General features: G+C 40.0%; 1 protein-coding gene and 1 long non-coding RNA gene across 2 annotated transcripts in view; one reads left to right on the forward strand and one right to left on the reverse strand.

Annotated features, from left to right (window-relative positions):
* Positions 1-16,346, reverse strand: part of FAM120C (family with sequence similarity 120C) — a 99,443-nt gene extending 83,097 nt beyond the window's left edge. The window contains exon 1 of the mRNA XM_046673066.1: positions 15,573-16,346. Coding sequence (XP_046529022.1) covers positions 15,573-16,259 — 687 coding nt within the window. The 5' untranslated portion in view covers positions 16,260-16,346. The remainder of the gene's footprint in view (positions 1-15,572) is intronic.
* An 83-nt stretch (positions 16,347-16,429) lies between these two features.
* The window catches only part of LOC124245606 (uncharacterized), a 35,798-nt gene continuing 25,195 nt past the window's right edge, over positions 16,430-27,032 (forward strand). The window contains exon 1 of the long non-coding RNA XR_006890289.1: positions 16,430-16,568. This is a non-coding gene — a long non-coding RNA (uncharacterized LOC124245606). The remainder of the gene's footprint in view (positions 16,569-27,032) is intronic.

Here is a 27,032-nt window from a genome sequence, read left to right on the forward strand (position 1 = left end):
GCCCTTCCCTTTATTTAAATGCCATTTATTTGTTGAAAAGAACCATACCTATAATACAAATAGATTATATACCATAATCTATATTAAAGTAATATAGATTATTCATCAAATGGTGTTGGGATAACTAGACATTTACTTGAGAAAAATAAGATCGATCCATACCTCACACTTTAATTGGGATAATCATAAAAATGACAGAAGACACCCTGGGGGAATTATTTTTATAGTCTGAGAGTGGGGAAAGTTTAAGAAAAACTCCAGTAACAGTAAAGAGAAAGATCAATCCTTTTGACTACATGAAAATCAAACATTTCTGCTTGGGAAAAGCCAACGTAAGTAAACTGAAAGACAAATGACAAACTGCAAAAAAAATTGCAACTTATAGTGCAGAAGGCTAATTTCTCTAACAGAGAAGCAAAAGAAAATCTAACAACCCAAGAGAACATTTCACAAAAAAAGAAAGCATAAATGGATCTTAAGCATATAAAAAAAGATCAAACTCATTTGTGATAAGAAAAGAGAAAATTAAAACAACACTGAAACATGATATTTCACCTATAAGATTAGCAAATATTGTATTGGTGTGGGAAACAGGCACCGGCAAATATTGAAGGTAGGGGTGTAAATAGTACAATCTCTAGGGAGAGTAATTTAGCAAGATCTTTCAAAATTATAAATGTACATACCTTTTGACGCAGCAATTTTCCATCTAGAGATTTATCTTTTAGATATGTAAAGCAATTGGAGCGACACTGCAAGTGCTTAAGTGTAAGCAATGGCATTGCAATTACACAAAATATTCACTGCAGCATTATTTGTAATAGCTGAAAATTGGAAACAACCTAATTAATTGCCCATCAATAAGGGACTGGTAATATAAATTATTACATCTGCATACAATGGAATAGGGTGGAACCATAGAAATGAGGACAAAACTCTATGTACTCATGAGGAAAAATCAGCATGATGTATTAAATGATAAAAACAAAGTACAGAACATTATGCATAGTATACTACCATTTGTTTTTAAAAAGGTGCATTTTTGTGTGTGTATAATATGTATATAAATAATGTGTTTACATGTATAGTTATATATATTTGCTTTTATATGCATCGTATCTCTGGAAGAATACACAACAGACTGATACTAGTGGTCACCTACAGGGAGGAGAACCTAGTGGCTAAGGACAGGGGTGGAAAGAATTTTTTTCCTTTTTTTACCATATATCCTTTTGAACCTTTTGAATTTTTATACCATGAATTGCAATACTTATTCAAAAGATAAATTACAACTGAATAAAAGCAGAACATACTCTGGGTAAAAAAAAAAAAATCAAACAATTGAGAAAGGTGTACAGTGAAAAGTAACAGTCCTTTTACTCCCCATTCCCTGGAGGTAATTGCTATTCCAGGCCTCTCCCCTGAAGAGTCTGATTCAGTAGGTCTAGGGCTAGGCTGGGAATCTACTTTTTTAAACCACATTATTGAGGTATGATTGACATTTGAAAAGCTATATGTAATTAACGTATACAACTTGATGAGTTTAGAGATAAGTATCATCACCATAGGCTATGCCATAAACATATCCATCACCTCCAAAAGTTTCCTCCTGCCCTCTTTATTATTATTTCTTGTGATAAGAACACTTAACATAAGATCTTGCCCTCTTTATTATTATTTCTTGTCATAAGAACACTTAACATAAGATCTATTCTCTTGGCAAATTTTTAAGTATATAATACAGTATTGTTAACTATAGGCACTATGCTGTGCAGTAGATCTCTAAGACTTATTCATCTTGTATAACCAAAACTTTGTACCCTTTGACTAACACCTCCCCATTTTCCGCTCCCACCAGCCCCTCTGCTTCCGTGAGTTTGACAATTTTAGATTCCTCATACAAGTGGTATCATGAAGTATTTGTCCTTTTGTGCCTGGCTTATTTCACTTAGCATAATGTCCTCCAGTTTCACCCACGTTGTCCCAAATAGCAGGATTTCCTTCTTTTTTTTAAGACTGAATAATATTCCATTGTTCACATACACCACATTTTCTTTATCCACTCATCCAACAGTGGACATTTAGGGTGCTTCCAAGAATCCCAGGTGATTGTCATAATGAGGCAAGTTTAAAAAAACAGTACTCTCTAGTCAGATCACACAACAAGGCAATTTATTCCTAGAAAAACACAATCTAGAGTGACTGAAGGCAATTAAATCCTGACTAAGGCAAGGAAAATGCCTTCCACCCACAATGCCCCTCAGAATAGCTGAGCACCTTAGCTCCATTTCTACATTTATGATGACCGCTACCACCTGTAAGCAAAATGATTTCCAATTCCTGGCCCAAGCTGGTCCAGTTTAGGTTTTTTTTTTTAAGATTGGCACCTGAATCTGTTGCCAATCTTTTTTTTTCTTCTTCTTCTTCTTCTTTTCCCCAAAGCCCCCCAGTACATAGTTGTATATTCCAGTTGGAGGTCCTGGCGCTGCTATGTGGGATGCCACCTCAGCATGGCTTGATGAGCAGTGCTAGGTCTGAGCCCAGGATCCGAAGAGGTGAAAACCTGGTCCACCGAAGCGCACCGTGCAAACTTAACCACTATGCCACTGGGTCAGCCCCGGTCTAGTTTAGTTTTTAACCTTGCAATTTCCCAGGAGACTAAAATGATTTAGGCGAGATTAAATGACAACATACTTAACAACTAATCAGAAAAGAAGCACATTTGAGGTTTAAAGAAAGTAAGAGTTGAGATTCTGAACAACGGTCTATAGCTTTTAATTGTTGGCTCACTGTTCAGTCCAATGAACGTGAATTGAGGGCCTACTAAGTGCCAGGATGCAGACAGCACAGAATGAGACACTTAAAATACATGTGAGAATTTATAAGCACAGGGGGCCATTGGAACACAGGAAAGGCACCTAACCAGTCAGTGGGCTAATGCTTTCTAGAGGAAGCAATACCTTTTAAGGAACTCAGGGAAAAAGAGCTCTCTGAGTTTTAATGTCTCATTTCCACTCACAAGTAGTCTAAAGCAATGGCTTTCAAATTGTGCTTCCCAAACCAGGATTTGGGTAGATGCAGAATTGGACCAGATAACCAGACAGGACAGGTGCTCCTACTTTCTTTTCAATCTGAGCTCATATTCTCCCTTTTATCTATTTTTATACTTTGGCTCTTTCAGGAATATTTTATTGAAGAAAATCTGGTATTAAAAACAACTAGAGGTATTTATCACTAGAAGGCAAACTCCAAGAAGGCCAGGATTTCTTGGTCTGTTTTATTCACTGCTGGATATCCAGTGACCAGAACACACACAGAGAAGGGAACAAATGAACCATCTTGACTTTCAATATTTCAACCAATATGCCAGGCACTAATCTAGGTGTGGGGATACAGCAGTGAACAAGAACCCAAAATTCCTGTCCTCAAGGAGCTGACATTCCAGTGATCAGTATTTCATGATAGGCACTGGGCAGCAATTGAAAACCACAGCCAATTAAAGGCAATATTGACAAAGTGGCCTTCCCTCCCAACTGTAGGAATTTCAAGTCTCTACATACACATGTATGATAGAGTCTTTGCCATTAGACACCGCAGTCAAGCTGGAGGTAGTAGAATATTGAACCAGCGTTCAGTAAAAGCTGCTGAGGTGCTAATTTTACTATGAATACCCAATTTTAGTACCCTTAATTGCTCTTAGGCTCCCAGGAGCCCAGCCCATTTATGTAGGTGAAACACCTTGTCACATGTAAGAATGAAAGGAAAAATCTGTTGTGGCTCATTTGAGGACTGGAGCCTCTACTTTGAGAATAACTTTTGTAGTCAGGGGATACAGCAGAACTTCAGCATCCGGTGGGCCTATACTCAAATTCAAGATGGAGCAAGTCACTCAGCTTCTTCATTTATAAAATGGAGATTTTGCTAAGTCCTACCTGAGTATAAAACTTAAAAATTATTTTTATAAAATACCTGGCACACAGGCTCTAAAAAAGTGGTTACGAAATAAATCACAGTCCGTTTATTCTGCAGAGAGGAAGCCTATGGCACGCACTGCTCTCCGCAGGTGCTCAGAAATCATTTGAGAGAAGTAGATGGCAGAATAGGCACTGGTTCTGCCCAAAGCAAATCTTCGCCATCGGAAAATGAGAAGGTCTGATGAGAGGCATCCTTAGGAATAAGAGAGAACAAGAGCCAAAGAGAGCCTTCGGGTTACCTCGGGAAGACAGGAACTGCAGAAAGGGCAATGGAGGCGAGAAATTTTTGAGAGTCCTAGAACCAGGGATTGGGCAGCTAACATAAACGAATGAAGGGGGCTAAGAAAATCAACTTCCAGAAATGTAATTTTTTTCACTAAACTATGCTGTTGGTGTTAATGATATAAACACGCAAAATATTGGAGTTTACATTTCAAATTCAATTTAAAAATAAGTTAAAAACCAGAAAAATTTAATCATTACATTTGTGTGTGTGTGTGTGATTTATTCTCCTTTAACTTGGAGCAAGAGGTCTGATGCCTTTCTTATGCACCAAGAGGTCAATGTTAGGTCTTATATTTTGTGTTACAACGTGCAGCAAAGACTTTAGCCTTGAATCCTTTTACTGGAAATGATTAATTTTACCTTATTTGATAATGGAAAACAGCTGTTTAGAAATGTAGGCATTTCCAAACAGATAGATATTTTGCAGTGTTTTTTATATTTAGGGTAATTATTTCCAAGATATTTGTAGAATTCTCGTATTTCAATGACATCGTGCTTCATTTTCAGTACCACAGCAGAGTAATTCAATATCACCATTGTAGCTCTTCTTTCACACCATGAACATTAGTTGAGAAAGGCTAACTCAACAATATTAGTTCATTTTCATAAAATATAATGTCAGAGAACCTTTTCTGGAATTCGATAGACAACTCCACAATTTTGGGAATGTAATTCAGGCATCACTTTCATTTCTTGGAAACCAATTTCAGCAAAGCAAAGCCAGCCAGTTTATCACCTGCCAAATGAGTTTCCCAGAGGCTTAATTTTGCTAGGAACAAGCAAATACAACCATACATTTGTGAAGGTATTTCTGAACAACTCTGCTTTTATTCAAAGTGTCTAGATGAGTTTTAATATCAACCAAACAGGTCAAATATTTTATTTCACTTTGCTGGTGCACTGAATGCCTTTTGGATGCCAAATAAGCCATTTTTTTCAGTATCTTCAGTACCATGCCCCAACTAGGACAATCAATTTTCCATACAATAGGGCAGACTTCCATAACATACATCTAATTCACCAAGCAAAGTATTCAACTGTTTGGCACAAACCACAATGTTAATTACCAGCTCCTGACATGATGCATTTTGAACTTTTGCACAAAAAGTGAATCCTAAGAGTGATACAATGAACAGCTTTAAGTCCTGTAAAGTGTTTCTGCTTCAAACTGAAGTTTCCTAAGTCCAACAGGAACACTATTGCAGACGCACCATCTGTAGTAATAGTCACCAATTTTGACCAGTCTATAGGAAAAATTTCAAGACTTTCCTCAACACAAAAAATCTAGGTATTTCTGGATGTACCTGTCACAGGCTCCAAGTCCAAAAGAGTGAAACTGCATCAAAACTCTTAACACACGAATTATATCCAGGTGCAGTGGTTCTCAAACTTTAGGGTGTAATAGAATCAGCTGGAGGGCTTGTTAAAACAGACTGACAAGCCCCAGCTCCAGTTCCTGATTCAGTAGATCTCAGGCTAGGGCCTGAAAATTTGCATTTCTAACAAGTTTCCAGGTAGTACAATGTTGGTCAGGGACCATACTTGGAGAACTACTGGCTAGACACATAGCTCAGTGTACAGTTATATGGATAGTGTCTATATCTGTTGTAACCAGCTGCAGTCTAAAACTTCACAAGTAATTTAACTTTTTGACCCAATTTGTCCTAAAAATGTTCAGCCACCAATCTTTAACACCCTGAGCAATAGTATTTCCTACCTTTGCAAATGCTTATGACGTAATGCCTGCTGCACTTAACACTCTTTTCTTAAGTTACAGATCTTCCTCGACTATCGGTTATGTCCCAAAAACCCATCATTAAGTTGAAAATATCATAAGTTGAAAATGCATTTAATACATCTAATTGACTGAACATCATAGTTTAGCATAGCCTACCTTAAACATGCTCAGAACACTTACATTAGCCTACAGTTGGGCAAAATCATCTAGCACAAAACCTATTTTATAACAAAGTGTTGAAGATCTCACATAATTTATTGAATACCGAAAGTGAAAGACAGGATGGTTGTATGGTTAGAGTCGTTGTAAGCCTATCAGTTGTTTACCCTCGTGATCGCGGGCTGACCGGGAGCTGCAGCTCACTGCTGCTGCCCAACATCACAAGAGAGGATTGTATTGCATACTGCTAGCCAGGAAAAGATCAAAATTCAAAATTCGAAGTACGGTTTCTACTGAATGTGTATTGCTTTCACACCATCATAAAGTCAAAAAATCATACGTCAAACCACTGTGACTCGGGACCGTCTGTAGTACCTACAAAAGGCTTTCAAGTTCTGACATTTTTCCATTTAATACATAATTGCATTTCATGGAAGTATCACTTATTCTGTCTGTATTCAAAACACAGTCTATTGAAATTCCAAGCCCTTTTTAAAGTTTTTGTTTCAGCACTCATCATTTTTGTATACTGGTCATATTTCTTACAACCGTTTATTTTAAAACAATGTCTTAAATTGTACTCTTTCAGAAGATACATTTTATTTAGATATAGAGGAATACTCATCACTTCCACCAAGAAATAGACTCTGATTTCCCTTTCAATATGTGACCTTCTTGTATAGATATTTTTTTTCACTTTTCATAGATATAGGTACAATAAATATTTCATATTCAGCAAAACTACCATCAAAAAGTACAAGCACAACAATCAATGGTGTTTTAGTTATCTGTTTCTGTGTAACAAATTACCCCCAAAATTTAGCAGCTTAAAAAAACATTTATTATCTCATAGTATCTGTGCGTGTGGCTTAACTGGGTCCTCTGGCTCAGGGTCTCTCACAGGCTGCAATCAAGGTGTCAGCCGGGGCTGTAGTCATCTCAAGGCTCGACTGGGGCAGGATCCGCTTCCAAGCTCACTCACATGGCTGTTGGCAGGATTCAGTTCCTCAGTGTTGGACTGAGGGTCTCAGTTCCTCACTGGCTGTTGGTCAGAGGTCACCCTCAGGTTCCTTTTCATGTGGGCGTCTCCATAGGGCAGCTCACAACATGGCAGCTTGCTTTATCAGAGCGATCAAGCAAGAAGAGCCAGAGAGAGAGAGCGCAAACAAGATGGAAGTCGCAGTTTTTTATAACCTAATCTTGGAAGTGACATCTCATCACTTATGTTGTAGTCTGTTCATTAGAAGCAAGTCACTAGGTCCAGCCCACACACAGGGGGTGAGGGGAGATTTATTTAATCTCTTATTTACAGTGTGAACAGAAGGAGGCGGGAATCATTGGGAGCCATTTTAGAAGATGGCTATCATGTAAGGCAAGTGGCACTTGGTCACTGTGTCAGGGAGACACTATGGAGTGGTAGAGACTCCAATAAATGAAGACCATGTGACTCAGCAAAAGGGGGCAACCAGTGTTGCCAGAGGATCTGATATTTCAAGAGTGGCTGCAAAGTCAGACTGTTTTATAATATTTCACAATTTTTAAAATGTTGGTGACAAATTCATATTTGTTAAAAAATAAATGTGTTCATATAATACGAGTTTAATGATAGAAATGATAGAAAGCATCATTCAACTGGATGATGCTTTAATGTTCAGTCCAAATTCATTATCTGACTTCAGATTCTGATGAACACTACTAACCAGTAAAAATCAATGAAATTCTTAAAAAAAAATGTGTGGGCCTATGGGGTGCCAGCTTGCCATCCATGCTATACTCTTCATAATTTCCTATGTGGTATAGACGAAAGGGCAAGGGTTTTGGTGCCTGGTATGCAAATCCTGGTTCTGCCATCTCCAATGACTAGGTCCTTAGGCCTATGACCAGGGCCAGAGAAATGATCCCTGGGACTCATACTGTTAATATTTTCTTACTTGTCTCCCTTACTAGACTATGAGCTCCTAGAGGGGTAGAGTACCCCCCTGACCTCAACACTCCCTCATCTCATTTCCCTACTTCATTTTTCTCCACAGCACTTACTATCCCACCAAAAATACTAGATATTTTGTCTTTTTATCTTGTTTATTATCTGTCCTCACCACTAGAACATAAACTTTATGAGGTCAGAAATCTGTTTTGTTCACTGCTGTATCCTCACAAGCTCGAACTGTGCCTGGTGCACAGTAGGAGCCTAATAAATATTTGTTGAATGAATGAATTCCATGTTCATAGTAGTTAGCACAGGATTCTGGTAGCACAGAATAGGCATCAAAAAATATTAATTGAACTGAAAACCATTCACTGTCCTGATAAGTAAAATAGGGTGAAATGAGGCCAGGGAATGGTAAGCAGATCATGAAGGACCCTGCATGTCATGCCATGCTAAGCTTAAAGCATGAGAGTGAAATGATCAATGTCAAACCTACTTGGTACACAAGATATTCTAGTCAAAGTAATAGCAGCTGGCATTATATGGCATTTACTTTGTGCCACATAATGTTCTAAACACTTTACTTATATTAAATCACTTAACACTTACAACAAAGTCTATGATGTAGGTAATATTACTATCCTTATCTTCCAGATGAGGAAATTCAGGCACAGAGAGGTTAGCTTACCCAAGTTTATATAACTAATAGGTAGGAGAGGATTTAAACCCAGGCAGTCTGGCTCCAAGGTCTGTGGTCTTAGCCATTATTCTACACAAACTAAATACAAGAAAAAAGTGATCTGGAAAAAGTTATTAAAATGCAACTATAAAAAAATGCAACTATACTGTTTTGAGATACATTAAACATGAAGGATTTTGGTGTCAAATATACTTAGGTTCATATCTTGGCCCAACCATGTTCTACCAGTGCAACCTTGGGCCAGTGACTACGTTGAACCTGTTTTTATTTTAGCTATAAAAAATGGAGATTAATACATATCCTAAAGGGTGGTTGTGAGGATTAAATGATGTAATGAATCTATGGAAGGTACCCAGCCCATGTGGTAGCTATTATTACCACCACCAAGGGGAAATTTATTATATAAATGCACTGCTAAGCTGCTACAAAACTTACTTTTACTTAACAGGAGTTTGGCCATTCCACTAGGAATCTGAGTTGATTTACATGGAATTTATACAACATTATAAACAACTGGTTCTAAGTTCTTCCTTATCTGACCTTTAAAGCCCTCTACAGTCAGTCAATCACTCAACCAATCTCTCTCTTTTTCAACAACCATTATTGTATATAATGTGTCAAGCCCTAGAGCAAACTTGTGCCCTCTTGGAACTCAATTAAAAGAGAATTATATATAAACTTCCAGTTATAAGATAAATAAGTTCTGGGGATATAATGTACAGCATGGGGAAAAATTATAATATGATATGAAAATATTATGAGAGAGAAAAAGTATGAGAGGTAAGAAAAGAGCACTCTGGTAGCACAAGAGAAGGTGTTCTTCACCTTGGCTGGGAAAGACTTCATAGTCATAACTTTTGAGCAAGAGTAAGTAGGAATTTGCTACAATAAGGTGAGAGTAACAGAAAAAAAGCACTATGTGAGAGGATATGGTATGTCTAGAAAACTAAAAAAGTTCAGAATGGTTTGGCCATTCCAAGGGTTGGAACAAGGGTGGCAGAGGTAAGCAAGAAGTAAGGCTAGAGAGTTTGGGATCAGATTGTGAAAGGCACTGTCCACATGAGGAGAAGTCTGGACTCAGTAGGGCAGGCAAAAAGTAGGCAGTGGGGATCTTCGGACACATAACAAAGTCAGCTTTGGTTTTCAAGATGGTATCTCTGACAGCAATGTGGAAGACGGACTATAGTTCAGAGAGTGGTAAAGGAACAAGTTGAGGCTATTTTCATGGTTCAGATAAGAAATGATGGTGGCCTGAACTAAGCCAATGGGGGTAGAAGTGGCTGCACTCAGGAGACATTTTTGAGGTAGAGTGACAGGATTCAGTGATCCAGTGGATATGGGAAGGGACAGGAGAGTGAAGAACTGAAGACTCCACAGTTTCTGGCTTGAAATGGATGAAAGACAAAATTCGCAGAAAAAGAGAACATCAGAAGTAGAACAAGTTTGGAGGAAAAATAATTAGTTCTATCCTGGATATTTTTTAGTTTAAGCGACATACAAGACATCGAGTAGTAGAGAGCTGAAAAGATGTGTCGAAAGCTCATGAGAGAGGCCGGGGGTAGAGAAAGAGCTACAGGAATCATCAGAATATAGTTAATATTTAAAGCCATAATAACGGATGAGATTGCTCAGGAAATGAATGTAGAAAAATATGACTAGGACAGAAGTCTTGAGAGCACCAATGCTTAAGGAAGCAGGCAGAGGAGGAATAACTTAGGACAGAAGGAGAAAAAACTAGAGATTTATAAGGAGAATCAGAGAGCAGCATTATGGAATCCAAGGAAGGAAATTCAAAGAAAGGATGGTTCAATAGTGTCAATTATCTCAAAGAAGACCAAGAAAGGGTAAGAACAGAAATGGATGTGGCAGCTTCAAAATGGTGACATCAGGTATCAAGTGGCAATAGGCTAGGGAATGGGAATCAATACAATCTTGTTTTTTCAAGAATAGATAAAAGAGAGGAATGGGGATAAGGATAATAGCTTAAGGGAATTACAAAGTAAAGGGGAAGTTTTTGTTTGTTTGTTTGTTTTGAGGAAGATTAGCCCTGAGCTAACATCTGCCGCCAATCCTCTTTTTCCTGAGGAAGATTGGCCCAGAGCTAACATCCGTGCCCATCTTCCTCTACTTTATATGCGGGATGCCTGCCACAGCATAGCTTGACAAGACGTGTGTAGGTCTTCACCCGGGATTCAAACTGGCAAACCCCAGGCCGCCGAAGAGGAACATGCAAACTTTACTGCTGCACCACCTGGCTGGCCTCAGGAAGTTTTTGTTTTTTAAAGATTGTTTATGCTGTAAGTGAAAGAAACCAGAGAGGGAGAGACTGAAAATGCAGAAAATAAAGACTGCTATTTTTGAATTCCTATAACATCACTACATGACTCACTCACTTGGCACTTAGCTTACACATTTGCCTTGTTCTGGAAGTATTATATATTTAGCAATGATGATATAAACTAAGTGCTCAATAAATCTACTTATTGCTTTTCTTTATGCATCCACCCATATTATCTGGCCAATAAAAGTATACAATCTTACACAAGAATGTACAAAAAGAAGGAAACAGTGTTGGTAGAATTGTGGAAAGAGACTTTGAGCAAAACAGACCCAGAACAAGATTTTTTATCCACCACTTACTAGTGTCCAGACCAAAGAAAAATCATTTCACCTCTTTGCACCTCAGTTATTCAACTGTTAAGTGGGAAGAATACTGTGCATTCTTGCAAGCTTGTGAGGATTAAATGAGATATTTAAAAAACACTTTATATACAACTTGGTGCTCAAGAAATAGTAATAATTACTATTAGGATCATTTTTCCTTCCACTAGAGAAACTAGAAGAGTCACTGACTTTTCTCAATGTGTCTACGACTGAGGATAAGTAAATAATCAGGAGGCCATGACAGCCATTGTTATACTTTATTCTAGAGAACAAAAGCATAAAACGACATGTGCTCTTGGTCAGACTTCTTAAACTTTGGTCATTCATGTACCAACAACATGATTTCTGCCACATCCAAGTACTGCACTATTATGATAGTTTTCTTTAAATCAATTCACTTTTCTTTAATTGGCCCCATTCTAAAGAATTATAGCTCTGAAATGGTGGGTTTGATGTGTTGATTATCTTTTTTTTCTAATATATATTAATCATTAAAACAAAGCATTCATCCCCTTAACCACCCCACATCATCTCCCAAACTACATTCTAAAGCTACTTTAGGGGCCGGCCCCTTGGCCGAGTGGTTAAGTTCCCACGCTCCACTTCAGCAGCCCAAGGTTTCGCCAGCTTGGATCCCAGGTGCCACAACTAGAAGGACCCACAACTAGAATATACAACTATGTACTGGGGTCTTTCGGGAGAAGGAAAAAAAAGAAAAGATGATTGGCAACAGTTGTTAGCTCAGGTGCCAATCATTAAAAAAAATAATAAAACTGCTTTAGATTGCTCTACTTCTGAGACCTTTAGGAAGAGATCAGGCTAACAGTTTGTGGGTTTAATTTTTTCTGCTACTGGCGATTACCACTTGCAAAGGTGTGCAGAACATACACATGAATCCAACCAAATGACATAATTCATCCCAATAATATACACTGAATCTTTTCATAGGAAGTCCTAAGTTGTCTAAAGCTAAACAGAAAAAATCAGTAATTTATCTTTTATTTAATCCCTCCACCTCTATTTTCTCTATCACAAATGAAAATGAGATTGGGAACAAAGGCATATCTTGTGGCCTACTCTGAAGAACAAAACTAAGGGGAAGAGAAATACAGTAGTGGGTTTTGTTTTGAAGCACTAGCATTTCAGTCAAAAGAAATAACAGGCATGCAGATCATCCAAGCGAAAAAGTGCTATCTTCAAAATAGTGGACCACTCCTCTGAAAAGGCAAACCACAATCTGTTGTTAACCAATATCTTTCAAGTCTGTGCTATAAACCAGGAAGTTCTCCATCACTCCAACAACGACAAAAATCACTAAATAGGAGAAAGAGCTGCACTCATTGATAACGTCTACAGATACTTTACATATGCACTTTTGGAGCCAGTCTTAAATCCACCACATATATTAAAAGCCACACTACACACTTTAAAAAAGTCATTCCTACAATCCATTTTCTTGGGATCACTGACCTATTCATTCAGGAAAAAACAAATATCCTGCACCTAAAATATATACGACATTATGGAGAATATGACAAGAGTTTGTTTATAATCTAGCACAGGGAATGACTGATATATTACCCAAACAGTGGTTCTCAGGACTGACGAGGACTTCTGAAAATTTTTTCCCCAAAATTTTATTATGAAAAACTTCAAACATATGGTTGAAATAATTTTACAGTTAACGTGGAATACCAACCACCGAGATTCTACCGGTTTTACTACCCCTGCTTTATCACATATTGATCCATCTATCCAATCCATCTTATTTTTTGATGATCTGCTGGGATTTTAAAAACGAGACCATGTGTGATGAAGAATTTCAGGAGGCCACATTAGGGTTGCTTCTCAAAAATTTTGACTAATGGGGTGCATGAATAAAAAATTTTAGAAACCAAAAACCCATACTCGGTGTTCAGAGGTCCTGCCAACCGCCAATCAAAATCTATTCAGAGCTCACAGCAAGCCATTTTAGGTTTCCACACAAATGTCCACTATCAGAACTATCCATCCCAGCTCTCTTTAAGGCTCAGCACCAACCTGGGAAGCCTCCCCCAACTTTCACACCCTCACCTAGAATTAGCCATGCTCCCTATAGGGGCCACATTTTTCATCATTTGCAATTAACTCACAGTATCTGCAACTTTGTTTTCAGTCTGTCTCTTTTACTAAAACCCTGACCTCCTTGACGGCACAGATCCCCTCATTTACCTCTGAATCCTCAGCAACCAGCATAGTACCTAACCCAGAGCAAGCACTCAAGACACGGATAATATAAACGAATGATCTAGACTTGTCTTAACCAGGAGCCAGGGAAGATTTTAGTCGGAGTGTGGGAATGATCTAATCACACCGGCACTTTAGAAAGACTCATTTTAGAGCACCGTTGTTAAGAGCATGAGCTTTGGAGCCAGACTGCCTGGGCACGAATCCTAGAATCCCAGCTCTGCTATTTATTGCTGGGTGACTTTGAGTAAGTTTCTAAACCTCCTGTGCCTCAGTTTCCTCATTTGGAAAGCAGGGATAATACTGCTTCACAGGTTATTGTGAGGATCAAATGAGATTTTTTGTTGTTAAAGCACATAGATTAGCACCTGGCACATAGTAAGCATCCATCAATGTTAGCCACTGTTGCCAGCAACCAGGTTAATAATGACAATGAAGTAAAAAGTCCTTAAAGCTTGAGTGGTAGCAGTGAAAACAAAGTGGAAAGAATGGCTGTGAATAAAGAATCTACTGAAAAATGTTCAGTCAGGAAAGCAAGCAAACAAGTGTCTGTTATACATTTTTTTCCTACTTTCTATGTTTAACTTAGCTCATGATTGGATTAAAAACAGCTATAATCTACCCAGCCTAAGAACAGATTTGATACGGGGCACAAGGAGTCTAGCATGACTGGACTCTAGCCACAAGCTCTACGACCACTGCAAGCTTTTCTATGCTGGTCTTTCAGTCTCTCAGCTGACGTTTTCCTCCTCATTACTCCATCCAGCACCATTTCTTTAGTTTATGATTTCCACAATTCCCTGTCCTGTCTTCTAACTGTGAGCACATCCCCAAGAGCCTTGGTTGGGAAATAGGTTTGAGGTTTCGTCCTACCCAACCCTGTACTACTTTTCTTTTTCTTCTTCCTGCCCACGTCCTTTACTTCTCAAGCCTTGCTATTCCCTACACGTAGGAGTTGAAACCTAAGAGTATGGGAAAGCAACAGAGCAATAGCAGTGGTGCCAAGAACTGGGGATTCTGCCAAGCTGTTTCCCAGGCCCCATATGGAGTGACCAACTACACACAGAGACTGGACTTAATTGCCCATCGGGCTTTACACACTTGATATTCCTTTTTGCTTCTGCGATTTTCTTTCTCCCACTTAAAGCAGCCTCTTCCCAAACCCGTAATTCACTCAAATCCAACCCATCCTTGAAGACCCAAGTGAGGTCCAACTTCTTCAAGGAAGCCTCCCTTGACCATTTTAGCCCACAGATATCCCCCCAACACACACGCACAAAAGGCACTGTACTTATAATCTGCACCATAAAGCATAATCACATACACATTTTATACCATTAAATAAATGTGTATATATTTGATTTTCCAAGGGTAGGAACCCTGTCTCACGTCTTTTAAACCCCTTACTCTCAGTAGGTTAATACATGTTGAACAGTGACTGAATCAGTGGGTTTTTTGGTTTGTTTGTGTAGGCTAAGGCAGGAGGAGGTAGAAGCACGTTTGCTGCAAGGTTGGAAAGAGACACATAGAAGAGAGATGCCAACTGGAAAAAAGTGGAAAAAGGCATTTCAGCTTGAGGCAGACGACAGCAGGAAGAAAATGTGGCTACAAAAGAAATTCTGCTAAAACTTAGGGATAGGCTAACTGGGTAAGTGAAGGTAAAGGGAGTTATCAGGATGACATGGGTAGAGACGTGGTTATGTTGGAGAACAAATCCGTAAGGGTGGTATGAAGGCGTAGGTAGATGGATAAAATGATCGAGGGTAGTTAGGCAAGTGGGTTAGCTGATCGGGCGGTGAGTGGGTAGATGGGAGGCAGGTAAGTGGGTGGGTGGTTAGGTGTTTAGTTCGGAGGGAATAGGTGTGGGGCTTATTATTTAAGATCCGGCCCCTCCCTCACCTTGACCCGGAAGCGGATGAGTGCTAGCCTCACGCAGTGGCTCAGGCAGGCCGGTGGCAGGAACCAGGCCCGTGGAGGAGGGGTGCCCTTGTTGCCCACGTGTCCCACGATCAGTTGCGCTGTCTGCCGCTCGGCCTGGCACCGACGGCCCCACTCGGCCAGCCGGTCCTTGCCCAGGCCCCCGGGGAACATGACCACCAGCTCCAGGCCGTCGCCGCCGGGATAGGCACAAGCCTGGCACAGCGCTGACAAGTAGCCCAGCATGGCGTTCCATTGGCCGCCACACACCCAATCCGTCTGGTAGCCGCCATAAAGCCGCGGCAGCGCCGAGCCCGCGTCCACCAGCACCCGGGCCCCGGGCAGCGGAGGGGGTGGCGGCGGCGGGTGCAGCCCGGGGTGCGCCTGGCCGTGGTGGTGGAAGTGGTGACCGGGGTGATGGTGCCGAGTCGGCCCCGCGCCCCCGGAGTAGGCACCCAAGGCAGCGGGCGGGAGCGGCGGTTGCAGAGGAGCGGAGCCCCTGGCGGCGCGTGGAGCCCCAGGCGCTAGGGCTACCGTAGGTGGCAGCTGGCGATGCTGGTGCTGCTGCTGCTGGCGCGAGACCGTGCGCGCGAGTTTGAGGAGGTCCACGGGTACCACGGCCCCGGGACAGCGCTTCTCAAGGAACTCTTGGAAGCCCTGGACGCCCATGCTTCGTCGGTGGGCAGACGAGACGGCGGCTGCGCGAGCAGGCTAGGCGGCGATCTGGGCGCGAAGCTGGGGGCGGGCGCGTGCGCACTCCGCGGGGGGCGAGGGGGCGGGAAAACGATTCCCGAGGGGAGGGGTGAGCGAGCGAGGGAATAAGGGCTGGGCGGGGAGGAGACCACAGCTTGGATTTTTGTGGAGAGGGGAGGTGAGGCCGACTGCACTCTGGAGAAGCTGGGAGGATAAAAGCGATGACGAGATCTAGTCACTTCTGTTTCTTCTCCTCTCTGGCTGCTCTTCACCACTTCAAAAGAGGTAAAACCTCTCCCCCCCACCTCCGGGAGCCATGTTGCCTCGTCTTCTCTATGGTACACGCTTTCTAACTGGGGGGTTGGGGGGGCGCGGCGGAGGGGCATCCTGGGAGTTGTAGTCTTCACTACGGCCTCGGGATACGTTCTTGGAACAAGATTACCACTCCTGTCAGCCCTTGCGCTCACAGGGACACAAATGGCGGGGCATGATGATATGTGTTTAGGATTTGCACTCCACCTCCTTGCATCCACTGAGTTGCTTCAGGCTATTTACCGCCTTTCCCAGGATAAGCAGCTTGGGTGGAAGGACTGATGCATCATGGGAAAGGAAGTAACATGGATTAATTGAATTCGGCTAAAGTATGCTAAAATTCTCCAGAAGTGAGAATTTTCCTTTCAGGGGAAAAGATAATGTGCGTAGTTTTTAATGAATGAGAAAGGACACATATGAAAAGTAAAAATAATAACCACCAACATTGCTGTAGCAATCCATTTAACTTCTAGCTACTGTACTTTTTTTGAGGAAGAGTTCCTGGCTCCAATTTATGAATAGTAAAACTTATTTATTTGCCCAAGGCAGTGAAGAGACAAAGTGAAATTGAGTATCCCTTGTCTTCAAGATCTGTTTGGTCAGGGAGATAAGCACCAACACAAATTAAACTACTAGTTGTACCTTTCTGGTACTCACTGTGCCTATAGTTAGGACTTTGTTTGGAAACCTCATTGTGAATCAGTCTGTCAGGGAGCTCTCACAAAATAACCGCAAGGGCTCCAATTCCAGACATACAGAATCAAAATCTTTTGAAAAATCTATTTTCAGCATGCTTCTCAGTTGATTCTGATTTAGTACCGGTCTTCTGACTGGCTTTTAGGGCCCACTCTTTCAGCAGGGGGAGGGCAGAAAACAAGATCTGTTCTTAACAGTAAGTAGTAGCCAGATCTGGCTTGGAACTTAATGGAAGGTGGGAGATAATGGCAGGCAGAGTTAGAATGCTAAAGTACAGAACCCAAGAGTAGTCAACATGAATGAAGTCTGAGAACAGTCTTTTAGGATGCAAAAGCTGAAAAAGCTTCAAACTCCATAAAGGAATTTATCTTGAAAGACTAGTGGAGGTAGAACAAGCCAGATTGGCAAAGAGTAAGTAGATGGTGAAGCAGTGCACATAGGTAACTCTTTTGAAAACAAGCAGTGAAAGGAGAGAGCAGGGGCTTGAAGGGATGAAGGATGGAAAGAACAGAGGTTTTCTAGTATAATAGACACCTATTGGATTGTCTGCTCAGCCCTCCTTTTCTAGGAACTGACCCTCCCCCCATTTACAAAGTTACAACAAAAGATGAGCGATATGAGAGATAAGGAGTCTTCATTGTGTTTAAGTCCCAGGTTCTAGATCATTCCTGAGGCATGATCATTAGTTTCTCTGAGGCACCCCCATATCATTATTACTATTTTTGCTTAAGACAGAGTCAGGTTAGAAACTACTTATGAGCAAAAAAATATTAATTCAAGAACTGGTACCAGAAATGGAGTGTGGCAAATTATAGACCCTAAAATATGGAACTGGCAGAGATTGGAGATCTCCCACATCAGTTAATGGGAAGTTGGCATTCTGTGTTATTTGACAGTGAAGCTGTTGCTTATTGCTTTTGAGACTCAAAACAGAGCAGCCCTTCTGCCTGTATTAAGAGATCTGCAATTGCCGAGGGTCAGATATTCATGGGCTTTGCTGACTTATAGCAATAGAACTCTATCTCACTTCAAATGTTTCACTGATTAGGAAACTGGCATCTCGGCAGTTGGAATAAGGTTATCTGTATAAGCCTCCATAGTATTCCTTGTTCTCCAACTCCCACAAATGTGATGATTTCTCCCTCTGTAAATGCATTCAACTGAAATGCAAGGAAGAAGGGGCAAGTTTAACATTCCCAGAGCAGATCAGAAAAGAGAGGCTTCACAGCCTTGAACTCAGCCTATTATTTGCTATCCCAGCTCTGAATTGGAGACCTTGAGCAGAATGCTGGGGAGAATGAGCCAAGTCCTTAGGTAGAATGTTAAGAAATAGAAGCTGCAACCAGATCAGCCAGGTTATCCCCTTTAGCAGATCTGAAGATTCAAAGAGCATAACTTGACAAGATTCTTGACACTTGTTAGCATTCTGAGTCCCCTCAAATGAACAGACAGTCAAATGAGGTTTTTACGAAGTTGTATCACTAGAAAATCATATCTGGTGAATAGGGCCCAAGAGCCAGAACAGTGATTCTCAAAGTATGGTCCCTGGACCAGCACATCAGCATCACCAATGAACTGTTAAAAGTGTAAATTCTTGGGCCTCACTCCAGACTTCCAGAATCAGAAACTCTGGGGGTGGAGCCAGCAATCCGTGGTTTAAATTAAAGATAAACAAAGTCTGACATTAGTTAAAGCAGTGAAAACAGATTTTACTCAGTAACTACTGTCGGTAGGGGAAAGAGCAGAGCTCCATTTCCATTTTTGCAGAGGTAACTGGGCGTTTTAAAGGGAGAATGAGGAAAGGTAGAGGAGCAAGCAGGGGCTCAGTAAAGTCAGGGAAGTGAAAAACTACAAAGGGTTGGTCAGTGTAAATGCAATCAGGCAGCTGTGTCTGCTAGCTGGCAATTATCGAAGACAGGAGTCTATCCTCCCACAGATACAAGGAGACAGAGGCCCTAGCCTTCCTGATGATTACAATTCAAAGGAATGGTCTTTGAGAGACACTCCAGAGTTATAGGAGATATATATACAAAGTGACAGGGGAAGAATTCACAATTGTAAGAGCTTTTTAATAAATGCTTTAAGAAAGGAGGTCAGGGGCCTATGTCAGGTGTTGGCAAGAGCAAACTATAAATTCTTTTGACAGCCCTGAGCTTTTCCAGATGGGAACTGGGTCATCCCAGGGATTCAGCCTTAGGCAGCTAGAAACCATGCTAAAGTTAGGTCAAGTCTCTTAGTACTGGTGTTTAAATGGAGTGCTTGTGTCAAGAGTTTTTGCAGGTCTCACTAGCCCTCCAGGTGATTTTAATGCACTCTCAAGTTTGAGAATCACTGCTCTTCTAGAGCATGCCCTAGGCCCAAGTACAGACTGGTTAAGCAAGAGGGTGCATCAATACGTTGACTCCGATAAGTTTTTCTATGCCTGTAATTTATTTCCTTTATTCCTATCCAGGTAGAAATGGTGCATACTCAGACCTGGTGGCTGATAATGGTGTGCCCCTCTCCTTTCCTAAAAGAGAGTTTTGATTGTGGTTAATCTATCTCTACTATTACATGTTAGATCTGGTGGTGGCAGTTAAGTTGATCAAAGGTTGCAGGATCAAGAGGAGCCACATTTAGATTGTCACTGAACTAGATGAGGAAGGGGCATGTCCATACCATACTATTGCTTCTGGATGCAGTAGTTGCATGTGACGTGCAGTTGTCCATGGATTATATTAGGTGCAGGCATTTTTGGAATCGTAGATATGAGGGAAATGGCATATATGTTTATGGGGCAGTCAAGGTGAAGACGCTAGGTGAACATCTATTGTATTGTCTCCACAGCACCCCTTTTCTACCACCTTCTCTACCTTATCCTCCTGATTGTATCAGGACCCATCCTTTATGTACCTTCCCAGAGAATCTGGGATTAAGGTGGAGGAGGAGAGATGAAAAATCCTGACTGCATTCAAGCACCTGATTTATGTGTTCCTAAGGCCCAACTGTATGATCCTTGGGTTTTGTGAGACACTGCCATCTTTATAATAAATTCCTTTTTGCTTAAGCTTGTTCAAATTGGGTTTCTATTACTTACAGACAAGAGTCTTAACATATATAATACAGGAAAAACTTTATGCTGGACATAGGCCATACAGAGTAGAGATAACAGAGGCCCTGACAGCAGAAGGAGATAGTGGATGTCACAGACTACTGGTTAAAAGTGTGTGCTTTGGAGCCAAGATCTGGATTCCAATACGAGCTCAACTCCTTACAAGCTATTTAACAAGTTACCTAACCTCTTGAGCCCTACTGTATCTGTGAACTCATCAATTTATTCAGCAGATTTATTTGGTATCAACTACATCCGGGAATAAAGCTGGGCACTGAGAGAAAGCAGTTTTCAAGACAGTCAAGGAGCTTAGAAGGGAGATGGTAATGACACTTACCTCAGAAGCTTGTGAAGATTAAATGACATAGTAAAGTGCTTAGCATAACTGACACAGAAAGTGCCTAATAAATGTTAATTCTCATCATGAAGGGTAGAGAGAAGCATAAAGAGGTTGCATGGAGAGTTCATATTAGACTCAGTCTTATGGCATCTTCCACCTAAGTTAGTAACTAGCTGTTCAGTTTCTGCAAGAGGCCCACTTAGCTTTCTTTATTGGCCAAATCCTTGGGGCCTGTTTAAGAGGCTATAAGCTCATATGGTTAGTGGAACTAATTCATTAGAACATCTAATGAGGCTGCCATATTGTTTATGTTTCTTGAGCCAGCAACTGGCTAAATAGCAGGGAGGTCATTAGATTAGTATAGGAAACAATGACAATGGTTCTCAACCCTAGTTACATTAATATGTATATGTAACATACACATAATATATATACATAAAATATGTACACATTAATATATATGATACTAATGTATCACGTGGGAGCTTTTAAAAACAATACTGATTATAGGAATGGGACCCAGACGCTATTTTTTTTTATTTTAAATTGTGGTAAAATACATATAACATAAAATTTACCATCTTAACCATTTTTGAGTAGTAAAAACTACCAGTTCAGTAGTGTAAGTCTAGTCACATTGTTGTGCAACCAAGAGACTAATTTTTTTTTTTTGAGGATGAATAGCCCTGAGCTAACTACTGCCAATCCTCCTATTTTTTCTTTTTTTTGCTGAGGAAGACTGGCCCTGAGCTAACGTCCATGCCCATCTTCCTCTACTTTATATGTGGGACACCTGCCACAACATGGCGCTTGCCAAGCGGTGCCATGTCCACACCCGGGATCCGAACCGGTGAACTCCGGGCCACTGAGAAGCGGAATGTGCGAACTTAACAGCTACGCCACCAGCCCGGCCCAGAGACTAATTTTTTTAAAGATTTTATTTTTCCTTTTTCTCCCCAAAGCCCCCTGGGTACATAGTTGTATATATTTTTTCAGTTGTGAGTCCTTCTAGTTGTGGCATGTGGGATGCTGCCTTAGCATGGCTTGATGAGCAGTGCCATGTCTGCGCCCAGGATCCGAACCAGTGAAACCCTGGGCTACGAAGTAGAGCAGGCGAACTTAACCACTCGGCCATGGGGCTGGCACAAGACTAATTTTTTTAAATGGCTCCCCAGGTGATTTTAATATGCAGTCAGGGTTGAGAACCTTTGAGCTGGAATGGAGACACCTTACAAACCCTGGTTAACTTCCTGAGCCTATTTCTGCGTTTGTAACATGCATGTGAGTGAGTCCTTTTCCAGTTCTTCATCTGTCTATCCCAAGGCCCTGCTCCTATTTGGCCCATCATCTATACTGTACTTTTTCATTTCTGTCTTGAGCTCTTGTCATAGACCCACCTTTTCCCCAACTACTATGACTTCAGCTCCTTCTAAAGGCTGTAGTCACAGACCTAATTCTGTCATCTCATTCTTTTATCTAGTGGTGCTCATTAATGATGGCACATTTTAAATGGGTTGTATGTTGTCTTATCCCCCAACTTAAACACTTTCACCTCTGAAGCTCACTTTATTACATCAACTAGCACCTTTTGGGCCAGTACCTAAACTGTTCCACCAACAGACCTCACATTGACTCACAGGTTGGGTTCAGTTTTGTCACCTCTTTATGACTGTTTCTTCTTCTCTTAAAATAGTGATATGTGAGGTCCCTTCAGTAGTCATTACTATTATTTGAGCAAGGCTACTATGTATCAGGCATAGTGAAAAGCCCTTTATATGCTTTTTCATTTAGTCTCAAAACAACCCCACTGAGGCACTTATCCTTTTTACAGATAAAGAAATTGAAGCTGAAAAGTTAAGTAATTTTCCCAAGTTCACAAAACTAGAATACAAATCTAGGTCTGCTGGACTCCAAAATGTATCTGTACTAACTGTAGTAAGAATCAGGGCCCATTTCCAAACCAGCCTGATATCCCAAGTGCAGGTTTAGTGGGAAAGTCACCAGAGATATCTAACAATAAGCATAATTAGCAAATTAGGGACAGGGGTAGCTGCCTTTACATATCTCATTTAATTCAACCACCTCATTTTACAAATGAGAAAATAGAGGTTTGAGAGGTCTGTGAATCAAAAAACCCATGCTTGTCCCACTATGTACCTTGTATCCTCCCTTTAGGGATCACCTAAAGATAGAATACCTCAGAGTCACTGGGTCAATAAATCAAGGTAATAGATTTTTAAAAACACTTTAAAAATTCTCGTTTAATTTTGAATATTTCTGATAGTTCTCTTACTCTTCCTCCAGGGCTGTTTGCATAAACATATGCATGATTCTTCTACCTAAATTATCAAATGAACAAGGGATCTGACCTCATTTGACAGTTTCCCAAGTGACTGTAGTGTGGTGAATGAGCGATACAGGAGGGAGATTTCCAAATGCACTTTTTTCCTAAAGGTGGACCATAAACAGTGTCAATATGAAAGGAAATACTACCTAATAAGTTTGTGCAATGGGCACACTTTGAATCCCTGCTCATACCATAAACAAATACTTCTACTCCTGAAATTATGAAACAAACACTGGGCATAACCTCATGAAAGATATATAGAAAGTGTACATGCTAATCCTAATAATTAGTTGAAAATCTATTCTAAATGTATTTGAATTATTATTCATGCAGTGCATCTGAGAGTCAGTATGTCCCAGGGTTTTTCCCATGAGCTTTGGAGTCAGATGGACCTGGGTTTGGATCCAGGCTTCATCATTTACTAGCTATGTTACCTTGGTAAATTCTTTAATCTCGCTGATCCTCAAATTTTCTCTGTAAAGTGGAGATAGTAACAGACCTAGCTTAGAAGACTGTTTTATAAATTAAAAATATCACAGGTAAAAACCTAACAGAATAGGTACTCAGTAAATCATAGTGACTATTACAATTATGGCTCATTTACAAGTGTGGAGAAGAGGTCCAACTCAAAATTTGTTTGAGTTATAAATCAAGAGGTAACACACAGCTTGGTTAGTTTGTTCAGTCAGCATAATCTATAGGACCAAATTTTAAAATCTGCTAACTTACATATGGTAAATGAAGAGCCAGTTTAAGCCAGATGATTGCAGTGACTATGACAGCATTTTAATAAGATAGCATACTCATTTTAACACAGCCTTTATTTTCTGTTTCAAAACAAAATTTCCAGGAAACAAAATACTTATAATGGTTGGGTACAAAGGAAATAAAAATCACAGTTTCAAAGAACCAAAATCAGACAACTGCTTAAAGACAGAGCACTTGGTTTACCAAAAAAAATAATAAAAATAAAAAGTTAATGTCAAGAAAGATTAAAATTAAGAACATTCTATATAATGCTACATTCCCCAATTAAGAAAGGAGATTTCACATATACAACTAAATGTTAAGTGTAGAGAAGTGGCTGAAATTCTGCATACTTCATAGTAAATTATGCATGAAAGTTTATTATTTGCATAAACTTCCTGAGTGGTTCCCATGCTGCACTAGGTCTACATGCTTAATATTCATATCAAACAAATTACAGCTTTAGGTGATTGAGCATGACAGACCTTGAACAACTAACTGCACTTTCCGATCAGTCACTATTTCTGCTGAGGGTCTGTTCTGAACCACAAACCTCAATCTGAAATCTTAAGTTATAGTAGAAAAGAAATGCAACTAAAAGAAAAAAAAACTGGAAGGATGACAAGCACACATTTATGAGTTTATTATACACTGGCACATTTTTTCTCTAGAACCCAGTTTCTCACTTCCCCTCTTGCTTGACTTTTAGCCTTTTTGTTTGAGTTGTTTTTTTTGAATTAAAAGAAAACCTGCCAGAATGGGAGCTGTTGGTTTGTACATTCTTCCAGCTATCTCAGCTGAAAATAACTTCAATGTACCCTAGCTACTATCCCAGGCCACTGTCTATGTTGGCTGTCAAGGACCCTGACCAATGTTTGTGTTCATCCTTTGCATACAAAGACTATTTCCAGGGTGACCTGAAAGCATTTGGCTCCCTAAAAATTTCATACTAATTTCACTTCAAAGGGTTTCACCAAGTTTGAGTGGTCACCATTTTACAGTCTGGATTGTTTTTTTCTTTTTAAAAAAAATTCAGTCCCAGAAATTACATTTACCAAATCAATGGCCTTTTCCACACCACACTCCAGCCCCCTTTCTGGTTCATCTTCTAAACAAAGAGGGGAAAAACAAGTCCCCATAAACTAAAGAATGAAAAATGAACAACCTAGTCTAGAAAATGGACTGCATACCCACCTCAAATATCTCAAGTTTTTCTAAACCAAAGATAAGATTAAATAACTGAATCCCAAACTGATGGCAAATATACCTCAGGAATGTACTTGTGCATGATGTCTGAAATACGGTATTTACTAACATTAAATATGCTGTAGTGTTACACAGTAAACATGTGAAACAAGGAACATGTGGTTTACAAACATTTGCTGAGTTTTCTGGGGAAAAAAAGGAATGCATCATTTTCATCACTCAGAAAAGAGAGCAAAGAAGAAGTCAATGCCTCCAATAAACTTTAGAGATTGGATAAACGGTTACCACCAACTACAATTCAACTAAAAGCATACAGCCATTTTAAGGTAACAAAATATCACTGCAAATACCTAGCAGTATGCTAATATGCTGAATGACAGGCCACTGCTGTAGGATTTGTCAAATATTTCACTGTGGTAGTTAAAGCAATTTCAACCATAGCCCTTTAGGCACAGACAAGAAATGCATCTCTAATAAAAGATGCAAAGTTACAGGCACTGGACTGTCTAATTTAGATACTTTCTTACCATTTGTTTATTTTACAACTAAGTCCTCTATTGCCACCAGCTGGATTTATTCTCTGTTCTCTATTCCCAGATCCCCAAAGCTTATTTTGTAGAGGCACATGGCTCTCGTCATTTAAACACAGATTGGTGGCAGAGTGATAGTACCCCTCATCCCAAATCATAGTTAGCACTGGGACAAGGAGGCAGGCCAGATTTATAACCTGAAAGAATACTGAGAATCAAGGCAAAAAAGCAAGTTTCACAGGCAGTGTTTACTTGTGCACCCCAAAACAGCACTGAAAACGAGGTAGATAAACAAAAGTAATTGGACTGGAATTAAATCTAGGGTTCTAAAATGATACATCCCATCATACTGTACATAACACTCCACACTCAATCCAAAAATCGCAGCAGAAAAGTGCTTTTTAAACTTTCACAGATAATTTTGCTGTCAAACCATTAGAATTCATGCTTGATATAAAATTGGCAAGAAAAGGATGAAAAACAGAATGGGCATTTGTTATATTACAGCAAATTACCTTAAATAGAGATTCAAGACTGCTACAAATATACATAGGGTTATTTTCATTAGGTTTACACCAATACTGGTTTCATATTCTTATGATGTTACAGCCAACTTCACAAACATAGCAGCAGGTACTTCATGATGAAATGCTCACATTGCCACATATGGAGATACAGTACTATTCATCAGACTTGGACTTTGAGAAGTAAACATGGTGGTTGGACATACAGACTACCCCTCAAATAAATTTTACAAGCAGGATGGTTTAGTACAACTTTTTTCTCTTCTACAAGAAGGAAAATGAAAAGGACAGGGTTGTGTCTTGTTTGGAAATGGGTAGTAGGCTCTTTAAGTAAGAAGGGAATTTCTGAGCTTTGCCTCAAGAACTAATTACTTCTGGGGAGGAAAAGTACCTCAGCAAGGATGAAAACAGCACTATTATATGATTTAGCAAAATTATAAAATAATGCAAAACCCCCAGGTAGAAAACTAGCCAATATTTACAGTCAAAGTGACTATAATCTGAATCAAACATTTAAGTAATGGGAAAGAATAAAAACCCACAGTGGTGTGAAGAACACTGTTTTCTTCATTTCTGCACAAACTCACTTTTTTCTGTATTTTTAAATTTACGTTACATATACATAATGTATACATAACATATGTTAACCCAGCTACTGCAGTCAGCATGGAGACAGCTGTACACTATTCACCATCTTCAAACTTTAGAAGACTACTTTTCTTTCCAGCAAAAAATCTGAAAAGATTCTAAACATTACAAGGCACTGCAAAAGTCTGCAGGCGAACAAATGATGAATTATATATATAAAACAGAGGTGGTGGCAAAATGTGGGACATATGATGTAGAGCAGCCATTAATAAATGTAATTGTGCATGTCATCCATGGAGCTTTTTTCATCCTGGGGTACACTGTTTAAAAGGACTGCGACTAGAGAAGAAGAGATCTTAAAACCTGCA

This window comes from Equus quagga, chromosome 10, assembly GCF_021613505.1.
Source record: "Equus quagga isolate Etosha38 chromosome 10, UCLA_HA_Equagga_1.0, whole genome shotgun sequence".
NCBI classification, from domain to species: Eukaryota; Metazoa; Chordata; class Mammalia; order Perissodactyla; family Equidae; genus Equus; species Equus quagga.